The 18,224-nt window shown below is 45.4% G+C and overlaps 1 protein-coding gene across 13 annotated transcripts in view; it reads left to right on the top strand.

Annotated features, from left to right (window-relative positions):
* The first annotated feature begins 10,614 nt into the window (after positions 1–10,614).
* ALMS1 (ALMS1 centrosome and basal body associated protein) overlaps positions 10,615–18,224 on the top strand; it is a 171,111-nt gene continuing 163,501 nt past the window's right edge. For 11 of the 13 annotated variants that reach the window (XR_016230267.1, XR_016230269.1, XR_016230270.1 and 8 more), the window contains exon 1: positions 10,636–11,010. Coding sequence is in view for 6 of the 13 variants with exons in the window: in XM_089327536.1 (XP_089183662.1) it covers positions 10,687–11,010 (324 nt within the window). In the remaining 7 variants the exon portion in view is untranslated. Of the gene's footprint in view, positions 11,011–18,224 lie in introns of all 13 variants that reach the window. The other 2 variants (XM_089327538.1, XM_089327537.1) reach the window with 2 other exon arrangements.

The following is an 18,224-nucleotide window of genomic DNA, read 5'->3' as shown; positions in this document are numbered from 1 at the left end:
CGGGACTAGAACCTGGTGTGCTGGCGCGCAAGGCGGAGGCTTAGCCTAGTGAGCCACGGTGCCGGCCTGTATTTGTTTTTTAAATTTAAATTAATCCTTGATAAAAGTGTTGTTGTTGTTGTTGTTGTTGTTTTTTTTTTTTTTAGGAGTTAGTCCTTGACCACTAGTTTAATACCATCTCCACTTTGGGTGACCTGTTTCACCAGCACATCCTGTACTCTCCATGACTAACTATGTGAGTGCTTATAATGGAATAAATTGTTTTTCTACATAAAAAAAATGCTATAGTCATACTTTGGGCCTTTAAGAGATTTTTATTTATTTGAGAGGTAGAGACAGACAGACAGAAGAGTGTATGCTCTCATCTACTGCAACAGCTGGGACTGGGTCAATCCAAATCTCCCATGTGGGTGGTAGGGGCCCATATGCTCTCCTTCCTTGGGTCTGTATTAGTAGGAAGCTGGAGTTAGGAGTTGGAACTGAGATTTGAATGAAGGCACTCGGATATGGGATGTGGGCATTTTAACCAGTGTCTTAACCACCAGGTTAAATGCCCATCCCGGTCTTTTTAAACCCCAATAGTTTATTCTTTGTTCAAAAATCTCCTATTTCTCCATTCACACCATCATGCCATCTTTTTACCTTTTTTACTCTACAAGTGCACCTCCAAAACTGACAGCTGCATCCCTGGGCTCTACCCCCTTTCCCATGAGGCTTAAAACCTCCCAATGGATCAGTGAAAGGTTTTGGTTTCAAGCAACAGAAAGGGACTCTGGCTAACTTCAGATGAAAAGGAATCTATTAGAAGGATAGTGTGGGACTCCTATAACCAACAGGAAATCTGGAAACCATACGTGGAAAAACAGTAGTATGTGTTAGATTTATCATTCAGTTATTATTTATTCTCTCTCCTCCATCTACCTCCATAGGAAAAATCAGGTGTTGGATTTTCCAGTGTGTTTTCTTTGGCCACTGAAGTGTGGGAGGAAGTGATTGTGTGCCTGAGGCCTTAAGTGGCATTTGTGTTTCCACTTACTGCTAAGAGCTTCTGACCTCCGTCATTCCCTGTGTAATCTCCTAGTCTCAGAAGACAGACTTGTGAAGTCTAGAGCCCCCAAGTGATGCCTGTGCTGCTGGTCCCCAGATTGTGCTTTCAACAGCAAGATTATGAACTGCTTCTGCTTCGCCCTGTAACAGAGTCACAGGCAGGCACATCCAAAAGGCTGAATGTTGGCCATGTGTCTGCCTGGTTAGGTGAGAGGTAGAAAGAAGACTTTTCTGTAGCAGGTAGAGGAGTATTGTATCCCACTAGTGATATACAGTAGGGAGTGAGAAGAACAGTTGGAGTCTGGCCTATCAAAATATGACAAAATGGGCCGGCGCTGCGGCTCACTAGGCTAATCCTCCGCCTTGTGGCGCCGGCACACCGGGTTCTAGTCCCAGTCGGGGCACCGGATTCTGTCCCGGTTGCCTCTCTTCCAGGCCAGCTCTCTGCTGTGGCCAGGGAGTGCAGTGGAGGATGGCCCAAGTCCTTGGGTCCTGCACCCCATGGGAGACCAGGAGAAGTACCTGGCTCCTGCCATCGGATCAGCGCGGTGCGCCGGCCGCAGCACGCTGGCCGCGGCGGCCATTGGAGGGTGAACCAACGGCAAAGGAAGACCTTTCTCTCTGTCTCTCTCTCTCACTGTCCACTCTGCCTGTCCAAAAAAAAAAAATATGACAAAATGTCTACTCCCTATCCTGCAGTAAATCACTTTAACCCCTCTCTTGTACCTGGTTCTTCAATTATTGCACTTGTCCATAACCCTTCATCTTGAATCAATCTTTTGGCTACTTTCACCACTTCTACAAAATGTATTCCATCATTTAATGCATATTTTTTTTGAGTTCTCATAATATGCCAGACATCAGGGATAAATTGTAGAAATGAGTGAAAAAAACCGATGCCCTCATGTGGCTTTTTAATAAAAAATACAAGACTTAAGCAAGAAAATAAACAGAATGAATCCAGAATATTACATACGCTGTGAAGAAGCTGGAGGCAGCTTACCTTGGATAAGTTAGGCTGAAATCTAAACTATGAGCCAAGAGAACACCTTTAAGAAAGATGGTCAAGGCCCAGGGACTAAGTCCAAAGGCCTGAAGCAAGGAAGGTCTTGGCTTTCAAAGTCAGAAAAGAGGCCACTGAGATGAGGGTTATTGAGCAAGGAGGAGAGAAGTGCTGGATTAGGGTTGAGGAGGCGACAAGGGTCAAGCACAAGGAATATGCTATGGAATTTGCATTTCATTCTGATCATCATAGGGAGCACTGGGGGATGTTTAAGTGAAAGCAGAAGATGGATTAATATATTACTTTGAAAGATCACTTAGGCCACTAAGTGGAGAATGGATTCTAAGTGCAAGAGAGGAAGCCAGGAGACCAATGAGGAAGCAGGCAGTGGTCCAGCTGAGAGATGTCTACAGCCTGAATGAGGAGGTGGTAGTAGAGACAGAGAAGTGAGGGCATATTTCAGATATCTTTGGCAGGTTAATGGAATGAAGAGTCACATACTTGTCTAGATGGTGCCCTACTGGTTGATGGTACCTGACTATCTCAGGTGTACCTTCACTGATTCATCAGCATTTCCACACTTTCCCTAATCTTAGCAAGCCTTCTACTCTACCTGCTGAGTGTCCTTGATATTTTATAAAGTAAATAAAGAGATGGTTCTCAACTTTTATTTTGTGTCAGCATCACCTGGCGGTGGTATGTGTGCTACTTTAAATATCAGATTCCTGCACTTCAACCCAGACTTCTCAAATCTTATTCTCTGGGTGGTGGAAGCTGGGATTCTTCAAAAATATTCACCATGAGGAGCAGGTGTTTTGGCCTAGAGGTTAAGATGTCCTAGTCCTATATTGAAGTGCCTGGGTTTGATACCCGGCTACTGACTCCAGCTTCTTGCTAATGAAAACCCTGAGAGGCAGTGGTGAAGGCTTCAGTGATTGGGATCCTGCCATCCATGTGGGAGACCTGAATTGAGCTCCTGCCATTGCAGGCGTTTGGGGAGTGAACCAGTGGATGGGGTCCTCTCTCTCTCTCTCTCTCTCTCTCTCTCTCTCTCATAAATAAAAATTAAAAAGAATATACACAGGGGCTGGCACTATGGCATAGCAGGTAACAGCTGCCACCTGCAGTGCTGGCATCTCATATGGGTGCTGGTTTGGGTCCCAGCTGCTCCACTTCTGATCCAGCTTTCTGCTAGTGTGCCTGGGAAAGCAGTGGAAGAGGGCCCAAGTGCTTGGTCTCCTGCACCCATATGGGAGACCTGGAAGAAGCTCCTGGCCCCTGGCTTCAATCTAACCCAGCCCTGGCCATTGTGGCCATTTGGGGAGCGAGTCACCGGATGGACGATCTCTCTAACTCTCTCTCCTCTCCTAAACTCTTCTTTTTAAATTAATACATAAAAAATCTTTTTTAAAAAGAGAATATACACAGCAGGTAATTCTGATGAAGATGGATTTTGATAAGCATGAATAGAAACAAGGAAATGTGAATTCAGTCAGGTTTTTGCTCTCATCATCTGTTTATTCAGAAATAAAGAAGAAGAGGGAGAGGCTGGGGTTGTGGCACAGCAGGTTAAGCTATGGTTGAGCAGCAGTTTGGGTCCCAGCTGCTCCACTTCTGATCCAGCTCCCTAATGTGCCTGGGAAGGGAGCAGAGGGTGGCCTGAGTGCTTGGGGGACTTGGATGAAGTTCCATACTCCTGTCTTTGGCCTGGCCCAGGCACGGCTGTTGTGACCATTTGGGGGAGTGAACCAGTGGATGGAAGATACCTCTGAATTTCTGTCTGTCTCTCCCTCTTTCTCTGTAACTCTTTCAAATAAATTTGAAAATTTTTAAAAAGGAGAAGAAAACTTAAAGAGGAGGCGGCAGAGGAGGAGAGAGAAGGTAGTGGTGATAACCATGGATGTAGCAGGGGGAAGAGTGCATAATGCCTTCATTGTTCCTTCTTTCCTTGCATGTTGGCTCCTAGATGAGGGAAGAGCTGTATCACCAGTGGAGCAGGTCTAGTCTGAGTAGTCCACTGAGACTGTGGAAACATTAGACGTGGGACAGTAGGAATTTGTTCCACTTTGTGCTATGTGACTTTGAGTATTTTTTGTACTCATTTAGGTGCAGTCCTGCTAAGGAGAGTGATATCCAGGAACTTGAACAATGAGTGTTAGCCATGGGACTCTGTTAAAAATTTATGGGCAGATCCCATCCTCCCTTTGGGTCTTCACCCATCTGTTGTTTTCCATATTCTGGGCCCCTACATTGACAGGTGGCTATTAAAGATAATGGTAATTAATTCTCTCTGAGCACACCACAAGTCCCTAGTCTATGTTAAACATTTTAAATTAGAATCCTTTGCCATAATCGTAGGCAGCATTCAAGGTAAACCTATTATCTATTGATGTTTTTATCTATATACAACATTTGCAAAGCACTCTTGACCCAGAGCTGGAATCAGCATAGTGTATTATACTAGTAAAATTGTATATATGGGGTGATGGTTTCTAATGTCTATAAAACTTGTCTCTACTGCCGGCGCCATGACTCAACAGGCTAATCCTCTGCCTTGCGGCGCCGGCACACTGGCGGGGTGCTGGATTCTGTCCCGGTTGCCCCTCTTCCAGGTCAGCTCTCTGCTGTGGCCAGGGAGTGCAGTGGAGGATGGCCCAAGTACTTGGGCCCTGCACCCCATGGGAGACCAGGAGAAGTACCTGGCTCCTGCCATCGGATCAGCGCGGTGCGCCAGCCGCAGCGCGCCAGCCACGGCAGCCATTGGAGGGTGAACCAACGGCAAAGGAAGACCTTTCTCTGTCTCTCTCTCACTGTCCACTCTGCCTATCAAAAAAAAAAACTTGTTTATACTATATATTTTTCTGTATGATCTCAAATATGTCTAAGGTAGCTCTGATGCAAGATGAAGTTGAAGAAAAAGAAGGTATACACCACTCTCCCTGATGATTTCTGTTCTTGCATTAAGTGCATCTTGTCTAATCTCTGCCTTCCCAGAGAAACAGGAATGCCTACATCTCAATTTATGCAAAAACTAAACTGCTTAGAAGATAACAATAGGGAAACACATGGAGAGTGCAAGGAATAACAAGAGTGTGAATGACAAGGCACAGGTGGCCAGGTTGCTCCACCCTCTCTGAGAACAAGAATCCTCAACCCTTGTCCTGTCTCCTTTGGCAGGTCCATCTTAACATCTGCTGTTACTACTATTAGAAGGAAGTATCAAAAGGGGCCCTTGGTAGACCATAGAGACTGGTACCAGGAGGCAGCATTCCTACTTCCTAGCACAGTGCCTGGAGCCTAAAACTCACTCAGTTATCTTCTGATTCGGAAGTACAGTGCTTCAGAGAGGACACCATAACTCTGGTAAATGGAAATGCATCCCACTCATGTATATCTAAAATTGACATAGAACTTACATAGTTGCTTCCTTTAGTTCAGTGTATCAATGCTCTCCAGTCAAAGATCACTAAGAACACAAATTATGTTCATCTTCTTTTGTTGTACAAGGGAAACACACACAATGGGACATTGTGGGCAATCTCACTAAGAATATGGTTTTAGGAATTATGGGAATTGGGCTCATGTTAGATATTTTGGGGGGGAAGGTTTGGAGAAGCAGGGCTTTGATCTGAACTGGATGCTGTCAAGATGAAGGGGTAATTATATTGTTAAACATCTTAATGAATCTTATCTAGAGGTGGGAAGAATAAAGTGATGCTAGAGTTATAATGGATAAAAGCAGTGTCACTCAAATTAGTTGGAAGAAGGGGATGTTTGGTATGGTCATATTCTGCACAGTAATGTTCTTGTCTGTGCATAGTCAAGATTAAGCAGTGGTCATGTTTTGTCACACATCACAATCACAGAGTGACCTTGTGTGTTTTTGACATTCTGGGAGATTGTTATGCTCAACAGGAGACTGTGATGGTTTAGCTGTGAATTCCAGGTTTATTAGTCAGCTTTTCATCACTATGACAAATACCTGAGAAGAATTACTTGGGAAGGAAAGAGATTTATTTCCACTTATATTTTTGGAAGTTCAAAGTCCAAGACTGGGCAGCCCCACTGGTCTGGCATCTGATGAGAGTGGTGGATGTTAAAACAAGGCAGAAGAAAGGTCACATGGTAAGCTAGGAAGCAGACAGAGGCAGGGAGCATGCTCATCTATGTCTATGTGGTCTCACCAAAGCCACCATGATTGGATCATGTGCACTCCACCCCAGAAACAATCCAATCTCATCACTTCCCAAAGCCTCCACATTCAGACACCATAATGGATAAAGCCTCTTCCCTATAAGTACCATCAATCTATTACTCTGGGACTTAAACATCTGCATGAGTTGGGAGACAAATCTTGTTCAAACCATAGCACCAGGCCAACTTCTAACAACACCAAATCTTAGCTTTTAGGGGCAGACCAGTTCCCAGGTGCCACGGGTTTATTTTCTCAGTCCTCTTCCCTTCCCAACCCCTCACCTTTTTTTTTTTTTTTTTTGGTTGACAGCAAAATCAGTCACAGGACATTATTCTTTGATGTTCAGAGTTTCCTACTGCTGAGTGTACACTGATCTGGAGAACAGTCTATAGTTGGACTAGGGTTAATCCCACCCTCTGTTGTAGGATGAATTATTGAATTACATATGATATGACAATGGCTGTATAGAAACATGCAGGACTCTGGCCAGGATACACTAACTAACTGCAAAAAACCAATTGCTAGCAATAAAATGATCATCCATCTTTATAATAAGTCCTGAACTAGAAGTTTAGATTATAGAATGCTGGCAATGAAAATATTCCCCAGAATCCAGTTTTTAGGAGATCCAGGTGATTTTTTTTTTTTTTAAAACCTATTCATGCTCTGCTGGCTCTGTAGTATGTAAGTATAGCAATGAGTGTTGCTAAACACAAACTCCCCTTGGCCAGTTAAGTGGAAATCAAGGATCCTCTGTGAAAACTCTGGCTAATGAATTAAAAGGTAGCTGATTGGTTGTAACAGAAGCTGTGTTATTTATGAGGTCTGCTAAGATCAGAGACAAGTTTTGGATTTTTTTTTTTGAGTTCTATTATCTTTATTGTGGAGATTTCATTTTCATAATACTCGTGAAGAGTTAATTTGTTATCCTTCCTGAGAGTTCTCTTAAGTAGTCCAGAACTCTGTACTTGTCTCATTTTGTTGGTTTCTGGATTTTTTTTTTTTTTAGAGAAACATGACCCACTGGAGGAGTGGTGATTTTAAGCACTGGAGGGTCTCTAACAGTTAAGTTATATACACAGGAAAAGTTAGTATGTGGGAGGAGGGTGTAAGACTCATGTTCAAGTACTTTAGCATGGTACAGACTATGTCGAGAGTATCAGTACATAGGGAACAAGCCAAAGTTCTTACTCTCAACTTAGGGGATGTTTTACATGGAATTAAAGAGGTTTCTTTCTTTCTTTTATTTTTTTGACAGGCAGAGTGGACACTGAGAGAGAGAGAGAGAGAGAGAGAGAGAGAGAAAGGTCTTCCTTTGCCGTTGGTTCACTCAACAATGGCCGCTGCGGCCGGCGCGCTGCGCTGATCCGAAGCCAGGAACCAGGTGCTTCTCCTGGTCTCCCATGTGGGTGCAGGGCCCAAGTACTTGGGCCATCCTCCACTGCACTCCCTGGCCACAGCAGAGAGCTGGCCTGGAAGAGGGGCAACCAGGACAGAATCCGGTGCCCCGACCGTGACTAGAACCTGGGGTGCCAGCGCTGCAGGCAGAGGATTAGCCTATTGAGCCGCTGCGCCGGCCATTAAAGAGGTTTCTACAAAGCCTGCTGGACTATTTCTGAAGAGAACCAACAGCACCATAGCAGAAATAGTCCCAATAATAGTTTCCATTCTTGAAGGACTGAGTTTTTCTGATCATGTTGTAATGACCTCAGAGAGACATTTTTTTTTAAGTGTGAGTCAAGGTCCAACATTTTAAAGACTGAAGTTTGGGATTAATTATGTGAGAGAAGCTTAAGGACCAGAAGTGAATCATAGAAGGAAATCTACCTTACGATGTCTGTACATTTTGTCAACTGTTAAATTAAGAGCAATAACTATGGTTTGAGAAAAATACATCAGAAAGTGTCCTTTCTCTTAGGTAGCAGAAGAGTATTGGGACTCAAAAGTAAAGGGCCGGCCAGCACCAGCTAATCCTCTGCCTGCGGCGCCGGCACCCCAGGTTCTAGTCCCAGTTGGGGCGCCGGATTCTGTCCCGGTTGCCCCTCTTCCAGTCCAGCTCTCTGCTGTAGCCCGGGAAGGCAGTGGAGAATGGCTCAAGTCCTTGGGCCCTGCACTCGCATGGGAGACCAGGAGGAAGCACCTGGCTCCTGGCTTTGGATCGGTGCAGCGCGCCAGCCGTAGCGGCCATTGGAGGGTGAACCAACGGAAAGGAAGACCTTTCTCTCCTCTCTGTCTCTCTCTCTTTCTCTCTCACTGTCTAACTCTGCCTGCCTGCCAAAAAAAAAAAAAAAAAAAAAAAAAAAAAGGGCCTGCACTGTGGCATAGCAGGTTAACCCGCTTTCTGAAGTGCTGGCATCCCATATGGGTGCTGGTTTGAGTCCCAGCTGTTCCACTTCCAATCCGGCTCTCTGCTATGGCCTGGGAAAACAGTAGAAGATAGCCCAAGTCCTTGGGCCTTTGCACCTGTGTGGGAAACCTGGAAAAAGCTACTGGTTCCTGGCTTTGGCTGGCCCAGCTCCAGCCTTGCAGCCATTTGGGGAGTGAACCAGCAGGTGGAAGACCTCTCTCTCTCTGTTTTTCCTCTGTCTATAACTCTGTCTTTCAAATAAATAAATAAATCCTTTAAAAAAAGTGATAGGATGAATTAAGGGATACAATAATGAGAAATGCTTTTGCTAGTTAATAAAAAGTATGTCAAAGTACAAGAATTGGCAAGATTAGTGGTAGGGTAAAAAGATATTGCGCAATCAGAAAATTCATCACAGGCAAATGTCTGCCCATGTCTGCATTTGAAAACTTATGGAGATTTTTCTAAGAATCATCAGTTTGAGGTCTTCCAATGGAATGGATGTCCTCCCCCTCACTCCTCCATCCCATGTGTAATTCTATCTTCCTATTTGTCAATTAAAACACTGTTTCCAAGGATGCAATTGCTTCATCCTGGACCTGAGGAAGAAGACATCATGTGGACCATATGGAGGTACCACAAAATTCCCAAGTGGCTCCACCTATGTGGAGGCACCCACCACAACCTACTTCATAAAAGAGGCCAGCAACCAGGGAGAGCTCTTTCTCTTTTGCTGGAGATGTGGGTTGGAGGGGGCTGTCAGGGGGCCCTCTCTGCTTCCCCTCCCCCACCCCTTTTCTTGTTGGGCCAATCTGCCCACTCATGATGCCCCCACTCTTTGTGGGGCGACCCATGTTCACATGAGGGTTTGCCTTCTCAATTTTTTTTAATGATTTATTTATTTGAAAGGCAAATTACAGAGAAGTAGAGGCAGAGAGAGAGAGGAAGAGAGGTCTTCCATCCACTGGTTCACTCCCCAGATTGCCATAATGGCTGGAAGCTGTGCTGATCCGAAACCAGGAGCCAGGAGCTTCTTCTGGGTCTCCCACGTGGGTGCAGGAGTCCAAGGACCTGGGCCATCTTCCACTGCTTTCCCAGGCTGTTCCAGAGAGCTGGATTGGAAGTGGAGCAGCTGGGACTTGAACCAGTGCCCATATGGGATGCTGGCACTGCAGGCAGTGCCTTTATCCACTATGCCACAGTGCCAGACCCTGCCTTCTCACCTTTAGGATAAAATTTACCTTATATATGACAACACCAAGAATGTTTATCTTTGTGCCTGACAAGAGCCTATAATAAAAATAAATATGCCCCCCCCCCACATCGTTATCAGCTGATAGGTCTGGGCCTTGGCAATTATACATTAGTAGAAGCCCTAAGATGACACAGGGAGGCAGACACTAGCATGAGACGCTGGGTAAATTATTTTTCTGAGCCTCAGATTCATGCTTGCCTCACAGAACTGCACTATAATCAACACATAATTATCACCAAGTCCTTCACATTGGCTATTTCCTTCAATTATCATAAGCATCTAGGTACTCACACTTACACGGCTGTAAAGGGTGACGCCAGGACTCAAACTCCGGTATATATGAGACAGCGTCCAACACCTCCTGACATTTTCCCTTGGTAAATTCGAGGTAAGTTCACCTTACAGTCATATAGTAATCAGTAAAACTTTAGACATTAGAATTTGGTTTGCTTCTGGTGATTTGGTCCTGGGTTCGGAACTCCCCTCTGTGCCAGAGCAAAAATCCAGGCTAAATTCTCCCGGTGTGGGGCTCTCTGCGCCGGGAGAGGAGCCCAGGCCGGGTTTATTGTGAGCTTACAGAACCGTAAGGTCCCAGCGCGTGACGAGGGCCGGGCAGCAGTGTCGCCTCTCAGGGGACCACACCCCCTCCCCGGGCCTTCCCGCCCTCCCCGGCGGGGCGTCCCTAGCAACGCGCGCGCTCTCTCCCAGCCCCGCCCCTCCCGGGGCGGTGGCGGCCTTTGCGCCTGCGCGAGGCCTCAACCGCCAGTCACCTCTCTTCCCCCCTCCCTTTCCCCTCCCCTCTCCTCCTCCTCCTCTGCTGCCTAGAACGAGACTTCAACATGGAGCCCGAGGACCTGCCTTGGCCAGGCGAGCTGGAGGAGGAGGAGGAGGAGGAGGCGGCAGCGGCGGCGGCGGCGGCGGCGGCGGCGCCTGAAGAGACAGCGAACTTGGATGAGATCGTGGTGGTCGAGGAGGTGGAGGAAGAGACCAGGCCAGAGTTGAACTCCGACTTCAACTACGAGTACCAGCGTCGGGAGAGCACTGACGACGATGAGGAGGACGATGAGGCCAAGGCCTGGCTGCAGGCGCACCCGGGCGGGACGCTGCCCCCGCCGCCGCCCCCGAGGTACCGCTACTCGGAGGGAGAGCGTGCCTCCCTGGAGGTGAGCACTGGCGGGCCGAGGTGTGGGGCCGCCGTCGGGCCGGGGCCGAGGGGCTGGCCGGGAGCGCCTTCCCTCGCTCGCCGCCTGTCGGGGCGCTGGACTCCTCATCAGTGCCCCTTTGAAGGCTGGTCCGGGCCTCCGCGCCCCCGGGGCGAACCCGCTGCTACCCAGGTGCGGGCCGCTTCCCTGCGCCTCCCGTTCTTTCTGGTCGCGGCGTCTCTAGTTTTCCCGGTTCCTCGGCAGGCGCCGGCCTTTTGAACTTCAGCAGGTGTTCCGAGGAGCCCGTAATCCCGGAGCGGTGTTTCAGCTGCGCCTGGGGAGGAGGTGGCGCTTATCGTGCCCCGCAGGCGGGGGAAAGTGCGGCATGCGGCCGGCGAGAGTGCTTTCCCGAGCACTGGGGGAAGCAGGAGCAGATTAGTTTATATGCAAGGTTTCCTTTGAGGAGATAGTGTGGGTTAGGAACACTTCTTGATCAAGCTGCCGATTGTGCTAGCACCCTCCTGTGTAGCAGTGGAAGGGGTCCCAGTTCATGGGAAGGACTTAGGGCGAATGCATGAGCCGTCTGGAAAACTGGAAAGCACAAAGTATTTACACGGGAGACAAGCGCCGATTTTTATGGTCGGCCTGCGAAGATCATTTTGAAAATAACCACGCGTTTAATTTTCTGTTTTTCAAGGAGCAGTGCCGTCGCGTTTCAATACGATAGCCGCTAGCCAGCTATGATATAGCTGTTAGCCAGCTACGGTGTGGCTCTTTACATCTTAATTAGCTATAAATAAATACAAAATAAATTCATTGTCTCCATTGTTTCATTTTTTAAGTGCTCACTAGCCACACTGGCTAGTGGCCGTCACATTGGACCAGGCACCGATGTCACGGCGCTCGTTTTGCCTGGTAAATATTCCAGTGTATACTTCACTGAGCACAAATGCTATCATTAAACAGTCACTATGTACCGCACGTTGTGCTGTGTGCTAAGGAAACGTTGGTGAGCCCAAACATTTTTGGTCTCTGTCTTCCTAGTTTTCCTAGTCTAGAGAAGGAGGCATACAAAATTCAGATGATCATGTAAATAAAGTAAAACTTGCACATGTTAAGATGCTATGAAAGCCTAAAGTGTGAATATCTGACGGTGAAGCTGGGGAAAGCTTTCTTGGGGAGGATATGCTAGAGCTGATCAGCCGAGAGCAGACTGAAAACTGACCAGGCAGAGAGGGAGGGGAGAACCTTTCAGATGCAGGAAAAGCCCCCTGGGAAGTGGTTGGAGAGAGCATGACTTTTTCAGGGAATCAAATGCCAACCTCCTGAGTTGTGTGCAGGATTTAGGAGCTTTGTTCCTGGAACTTTGGGAACTCAATGAAAATGTTTTAAATAAGGGAGTGTATGGCAAGATTTGTGTTTGTAGCAGTGTGGAGTGCTCTAATAGGTCAGGGACACTAGGAGGCCATTGCAGTATTGCCAGGCAGAAGATGATTTTTTGGAATAAGGAAGTGTTGATGGATGTAGGGAAAGGTGTACTTACTCAAGAGATTGAAGAGGCAAAATCACTATACTTAATAATGGGTTGGATGTGGAGGGAGAGGTTATTGAATGAATGACTGTACTACTGTTGAGAAATGGCCAGGCTTATGAATGGGATGGGGTGCTAAGATTATGAGTTTGATTTTGAAGATTAGAGAAGAGGTCTGGGCTAGGAATTTTATTTATTTTATTTATTTTTAAGGATTTATCTATTTGAAAGCAGAGTGACAGAGAAGGACACACACACACACACACACACACACAGAAACTGTCTTTCATCTGATGGTTCACTCCCCAAATGTCCTAAAGATAGGGACTGGGCCACGCTAAAATGAGGGACCTAAGTTCTTGGGCCATCATCTGCTGCCTCCCAGGGTACACATTAGCATGAAGCTGGATTGGAAGCTGTATCCCAAGTGACTGCTTGGCTTGCTGCTATGTGATGCCTGTTCCTGGGCTAGAAATTTTAAGTGTGCATCATTTACATATAAGTATAGACCATAATTATAGCCACTGTTGTGGAAATCTCATTTGCTTTGTTCTATGACTTGAATAACTATTTAAATTTATATCTTTGTGCCTAGAGGAGAAGTTTCTAAACTAGCCCACTTTAACTCTCATCACAGACAAGGTGATAAAATTATTATATTGTTTAATATTAACCTATTTATGTGAGATAGAAAAATGTTGCTTCTTAGAGCCCAGAGTGTTTTTCTTTTTAAAGATTTATTTATTTATTTGAAAGGCAGCGTTATAGTAAGGCAGAGGCAGAGAGAGAGAGCTCTTCCATCCGCTGGTTCACTCTCCAAATGGCCGCAACATCTGGAGCTGGGCCGATCCAAAGCCAGGAGCCAGGAGCTTTTTCCAGGTCTCCCACGTGGGTACAAGGGCCCAAGGACTGGGGCCATGTTATACTGCTTTCCCAGGCCACAGCAGAGCTGGATCAGAAGAGGAGCAGCCGGGACTCGAACCGGCACCCATAGGGGATGCCAGCACTGCAGGTGGTGGCGTAACCCATTATGCCACAGCACCAGCTGCCAGAGTGGTTTTTACTCCTGCAGTTTTTTTCTTTTTTGAGAGAAATCATATACTTATTTATTTTTTGTTTATTTGCTATGAGCCCCAGATGCTTGCAGCGGCCAGGGGTCAAAGCTGGGAGCTAGGAACTCAATCCCAGTCTCTCATGAGGGTGGCAGGAACCTAATCACTTGAGCCATCATTACTTTCTCCCATTAGCAGGAAGCTGGAGTCAAGAACTGGACCTGGGCATGGAACTCAGGCACTCAGATACAGGATGCACATTTCCTAAGGGATGTCTTAACTGTTAGGCCAAACGCATGCCCTGAGGTGTTTTCTTACTTCACAGAATGGATGAAGTTGTATCAGTCTTCTGTATTACAAGTATATAATGGTTATAAGATAGTTTTCTTTTAGGTCATTGGCACTAAAACTTATAGGCATAAGTTAGAAAGTGTTTAAAGGAGAAAATATTTAATACGTTTTTTTACTAGGAATTGAGAACTATGACTTTTTTTTTTAGATTTGTATAGCATTTAATGCTGTATAAAGAGGATGAAATCAAACAATAGGAAACCGTTTCATCGTGTCTACTCTCAAATGATAAAATTATTATTTGGTTTACTTTTGTATTTTTCACTAGATAATAAAGGTGTTCTATTGGTGATGGATAAGGCAGCAATTAAGTTTGTAGTCTTGTTATTGAAACTGAGCTAAGCCGCAGAACTATTTAAATCTGAAGCAGAATAACCAGCCTTAACAGCCAGGTGTTTTTGAGTGAAGGGGAGTGGGTGGTTCAGAATCTTTGCTTTGTTTATGCTGGTCCTGCACACCTCTTGGATCATTTTGAACACTTCCTATAATTGCTAAACCTAAATTTCTGAGCTGTATTGGGGAAAATAATTTGATTCTGTAGGTTGAAATTATTGGTCTCCAACTTTTTTTTTTTTTAAGATTTATTTATTTGAAATACAGAGTTACAGAGAGACAGAGGCACAGAGAGAGAGAGTTCTTCCATCCACTGGTTCATTCCCTAGATGGCCGCAATAGCCAGAGCTGGGCCGATCCGAAGCCAGGAGCTTCTTCCAGGTCTCCCATGTGGGTGCAGGGGCCCAAGCACTGTGTACTGCTTTCCCAGGCAATAGCAGAGAGCTGGATCTGAAGAGGAGCAGCCAGGACTAGAACTGGCACCCATATGGGATACCAGGGTCACAGGCAGAGGATTAACCTACTATGCCACAGTGTTGGCCTTGCCTCCGTATTCTTTTTTAGGATTGGAGTCTACATCTGTTCTCTTTTGGGGGATTATTTTTGGTAATTTATGATTGCCTTGCAAAATCATTTATTTCAGTAAGGATTTATAGTTGATTATGGAGTGCTACATAGTATTCTTTATCCTCCTCCACATTGCATCTGTGGTTCTTTTTTATTTCTTATTCCTGATTTCATGTAATTATGTTTCTCTTGATTTGACTAGGTGTAGGGGTTTATTAATTTTATTTATTTTTCATTCAAGGTAATGGCTCTCGGAATTAAATTTTATTATTTAAAAAGAATTTTGAGAGGCAGAGAGACAAAGAGAGATTGCTCTCATCTATTGTTTTACTCCCAAATGCTTGTGATAGCCCAGGCTGGGCCAGGGCCAGAGTTGGGAGCCAGAAACTCAGTCTGGTTCTCTGAAATGAGTGGCAGGAATGCTCTTACTTGAGTCATCTCTTGCTGTGTCCCTGGGTCTGCATTTGCAGGAAGTTAGACTTGAGAGCTGGAGCCGGGTATTGAACCCAGGTACTCTGATAAGGGGACACAGATGTCTTAATTAGGATGAATCCCTGCTTCAGCTTTTTATTCTTTAGATCAGGTAATACCAGTTTTCATCTTTTATATTTCCTTACTTTTCCGTGTCTAGTGTGCTTTACTGATTTATTTTAAACATTTTAACAGCTTTATTGAAATATAATTTACATACCATACAAGTCACCCTTGATTTAAAGTGCATGAGTCAATAGTTTCAGTATATTCATAGATATGTGCCATCATTATCACAGTTAATTTTAGAACATTTTCATCACTTCTAAAAGAAACCTTGCATATTAGCTAATATCCTCTTCCTTTCCATTCCCCTAAGCAAATTTTAATCTACTTTTTGTCTCTATAGACGTACTTATTCTATGCATTTCATATAAATGAACTGATATGTGTTTTTTTTTGTGTGTGTGTGTGGCTGGCTTCTTTCACTTAGCTTGTTTTCAAGATTCATCCATGATGTAGTATGAATCAGTAAATCATTTTTTCTTATGGCCTAATAATATTCCAATGTGTGGTTACATGATATTTTGTTTATCTGTTCATCAGTTGGTAGACATATGGTTTTTTGCTACCTGTTGGTTGTGATGAATACTTGCTAATAAACTTCTGTGTACAAATTTTTATGTGTACATATGGATTACTTTCTCTTGGAGTATATATCTATAAGTAGGATTCCTGGGACATATGGTAATTGTATCTTTAACCTTTCAAGGATCTGCCAGATTGTTTTCCAAAGTGGCTGCATCATTTTACATTCCTACTAGTCATATATCGGGGTACTTCAGAAAGTTAATGGAAAATGTGTATTATGAGGGGTGAATATGTGGCACAGTGGTAAAATTGCTAATTGGGACACCCACATCCCATATTGGAGCACCTGCTTCTAGGCCTGACTACTCTGCTTCTGATCCAGCTTCCTGCTAATGCCTGTTGAGTAGATGATAGCTCAAGGACTTTTGAGTCCTTGCCTCCCATTTGGGAGACCCAGATTGAGTTCTAGGCTCCTGGCTTTGGCCTGGCCCAGCCCTGGCTGTTGGGGGCATTTGAGGAATAAACCAATGAATAGAAGATCATTCTCCATCTGTCTCTCTTATCTCACAAATAAAATGAAAATAAAAATAAGTAAAAAGATTAAAAGCCCACTTTAAAAAAAAAAAGATTTATTTCATTTTATTTGAAAGAGAGAGGTAGAGACAGAGAGAGGTCTTCCATCCACTGGTTCACTCACCAGATGGCCACAATGTCCAGAGCTGCGCTGATCCCAAGGCAGGAGCCAGGTGCTTCTTCCTGGTCTCCCACGCGGGTGTAGGGGGCCAAGGACTTGGGCCATCTTCTACTGCTATCCCAGGCCACAGCAGAGAGCTGGAACAGAAGAGGAGCAGCCGGGACCAGAACTGGCCGCCCATATGGAATGCTGGCACTTCAGGCCAGGGCTTTAACCTGCTGTGCCACAGCGCCGACCCCAAAAGCCCACTTTTGCCCTATTTTTTTTTTTAAAAAAAAGGTATGTTAGCAACTGTGTGTATTGTTCCACATACTTTTTGAAGTACCTTCATATGAGTTTAATTTCTCCACATCCTTGCCAGCATTTATTATTTTCTTTTTGAATGTAGCCATCCTAATAGGTGTAAAAAGATATGGTATCTCATTCTAGTTTTGATTTGGATTTCCCTGATAGCTAATGGTGTTGAGCATTTTTCATGTGCTTTTTGACTGTTTATGTATATATTCACTTAGGAGAAATGTCTATTAACAGCAAAGAGTTTGGGGTATCAAGGGGAAATGTACAAGGGAAGTCCCGTATTAAGAGTTCCTGTAGGGAAAATGTCTAACTCAGATGGGCCTGCCTTGCAGACAAATTATTCACTTAAAAGTGAAACATAAATGCTAGGGCTCCCCACAGTGGGGTAGCAGCCCAACTGGTGGGGACACTTCTGCCAGTGAACAGCAGCCATAGAGTTACATCTCTGTGGCTAGTTCTCTAACTTCAATACTCAAAAACTAAGGGAGAGGCAGCAGGAAAGGAAGATTTCTCTTTAAGATCTCAATTTCTTGGGAAAAATTTTCATTCATGTCATGTATGGATTTCTTTAATTTGTGGATTTGCTTCTGATTACTTTTTTTTTTTTTTTTTTTGACAGGCAGAGTGGACAGTGAGAGAGAGACAGAGAGAAAGGTCTTCCTTTGCCCTTGGTTCACCCTCCAATGGCCGCCACGGCCAGCGTGCTGCAGCCGGCGCACCGCGCTGATCCGATGGCAGGAGCCAGGTACTTATCCTGGTCTCCCATGGGGTGCAGGGCCCAAGCACCTGGGCCATCCTCCACTGCACTCCCTGGCCACAGCAGAGAGCTGGCCTGGAAGAGGGGCAACCGGGACAGAATTCGGCGCCCCAACCGGGACTAGAACCCGGTGTGCCGGCGCCACAAGGTGGAGGATTAGCCTAGTGAGCCGCGGCGCCGGCCTACTTTTTTTTTTTTTTTAAGATTTATTTATTTATTTGAAAGTCAGAGTTACAGAGAGGCAGAGGCAGAGGCAGAGAGAGAGAGAGAGAAAGGTCTTCCATCCATTGGTTCACTCCCCAGGTGGCTGCAACGGCTGGAGCTGTGCCTATCTGAAGCCAGGAGCCAGAAACTTCTTCCTGGTCTCCATGTAGTTGCAGGGGTGCAAGGACTTGGGCCATCTTCTGCTGCTTTCCCAGGCATGGCAGAGAGCTGGATTGGAAGTGGAGCAGCCAGGACTTGAGCCTGCACCCAGATGGGATGCCAGCACTGCAGACTGCGGCTTTAACCCACTGTACCATAGCACTGGCCCCTGCTTCTGATTACTTCTAAGTAATCCTGTGATCAATGTTTTGAATTCTGTTTCTGGCA

This window comes from Oryctolagus cuniculus, chromosome 2 (assembly GCF_051225735.1).
Source record: "Oryctolagus cuniculus isolate XC-2025 breed Fujian yellow rabbit chromosome 2, ASM5122573v1, whole genome shotgun sequence".
Classification (NCBI taxonomy): Eukaryota; Metazoa; Chordata; class Mammalia; order Lagomorpha; family Leporidae; genus Oryctolagus; species Oryctolagus cuniculus.
The sequence above is the reverse complement of the archived record's forward strand: the minus strand, read 5'-3'. Positions and strand labels throughout refer to the sequence as shown.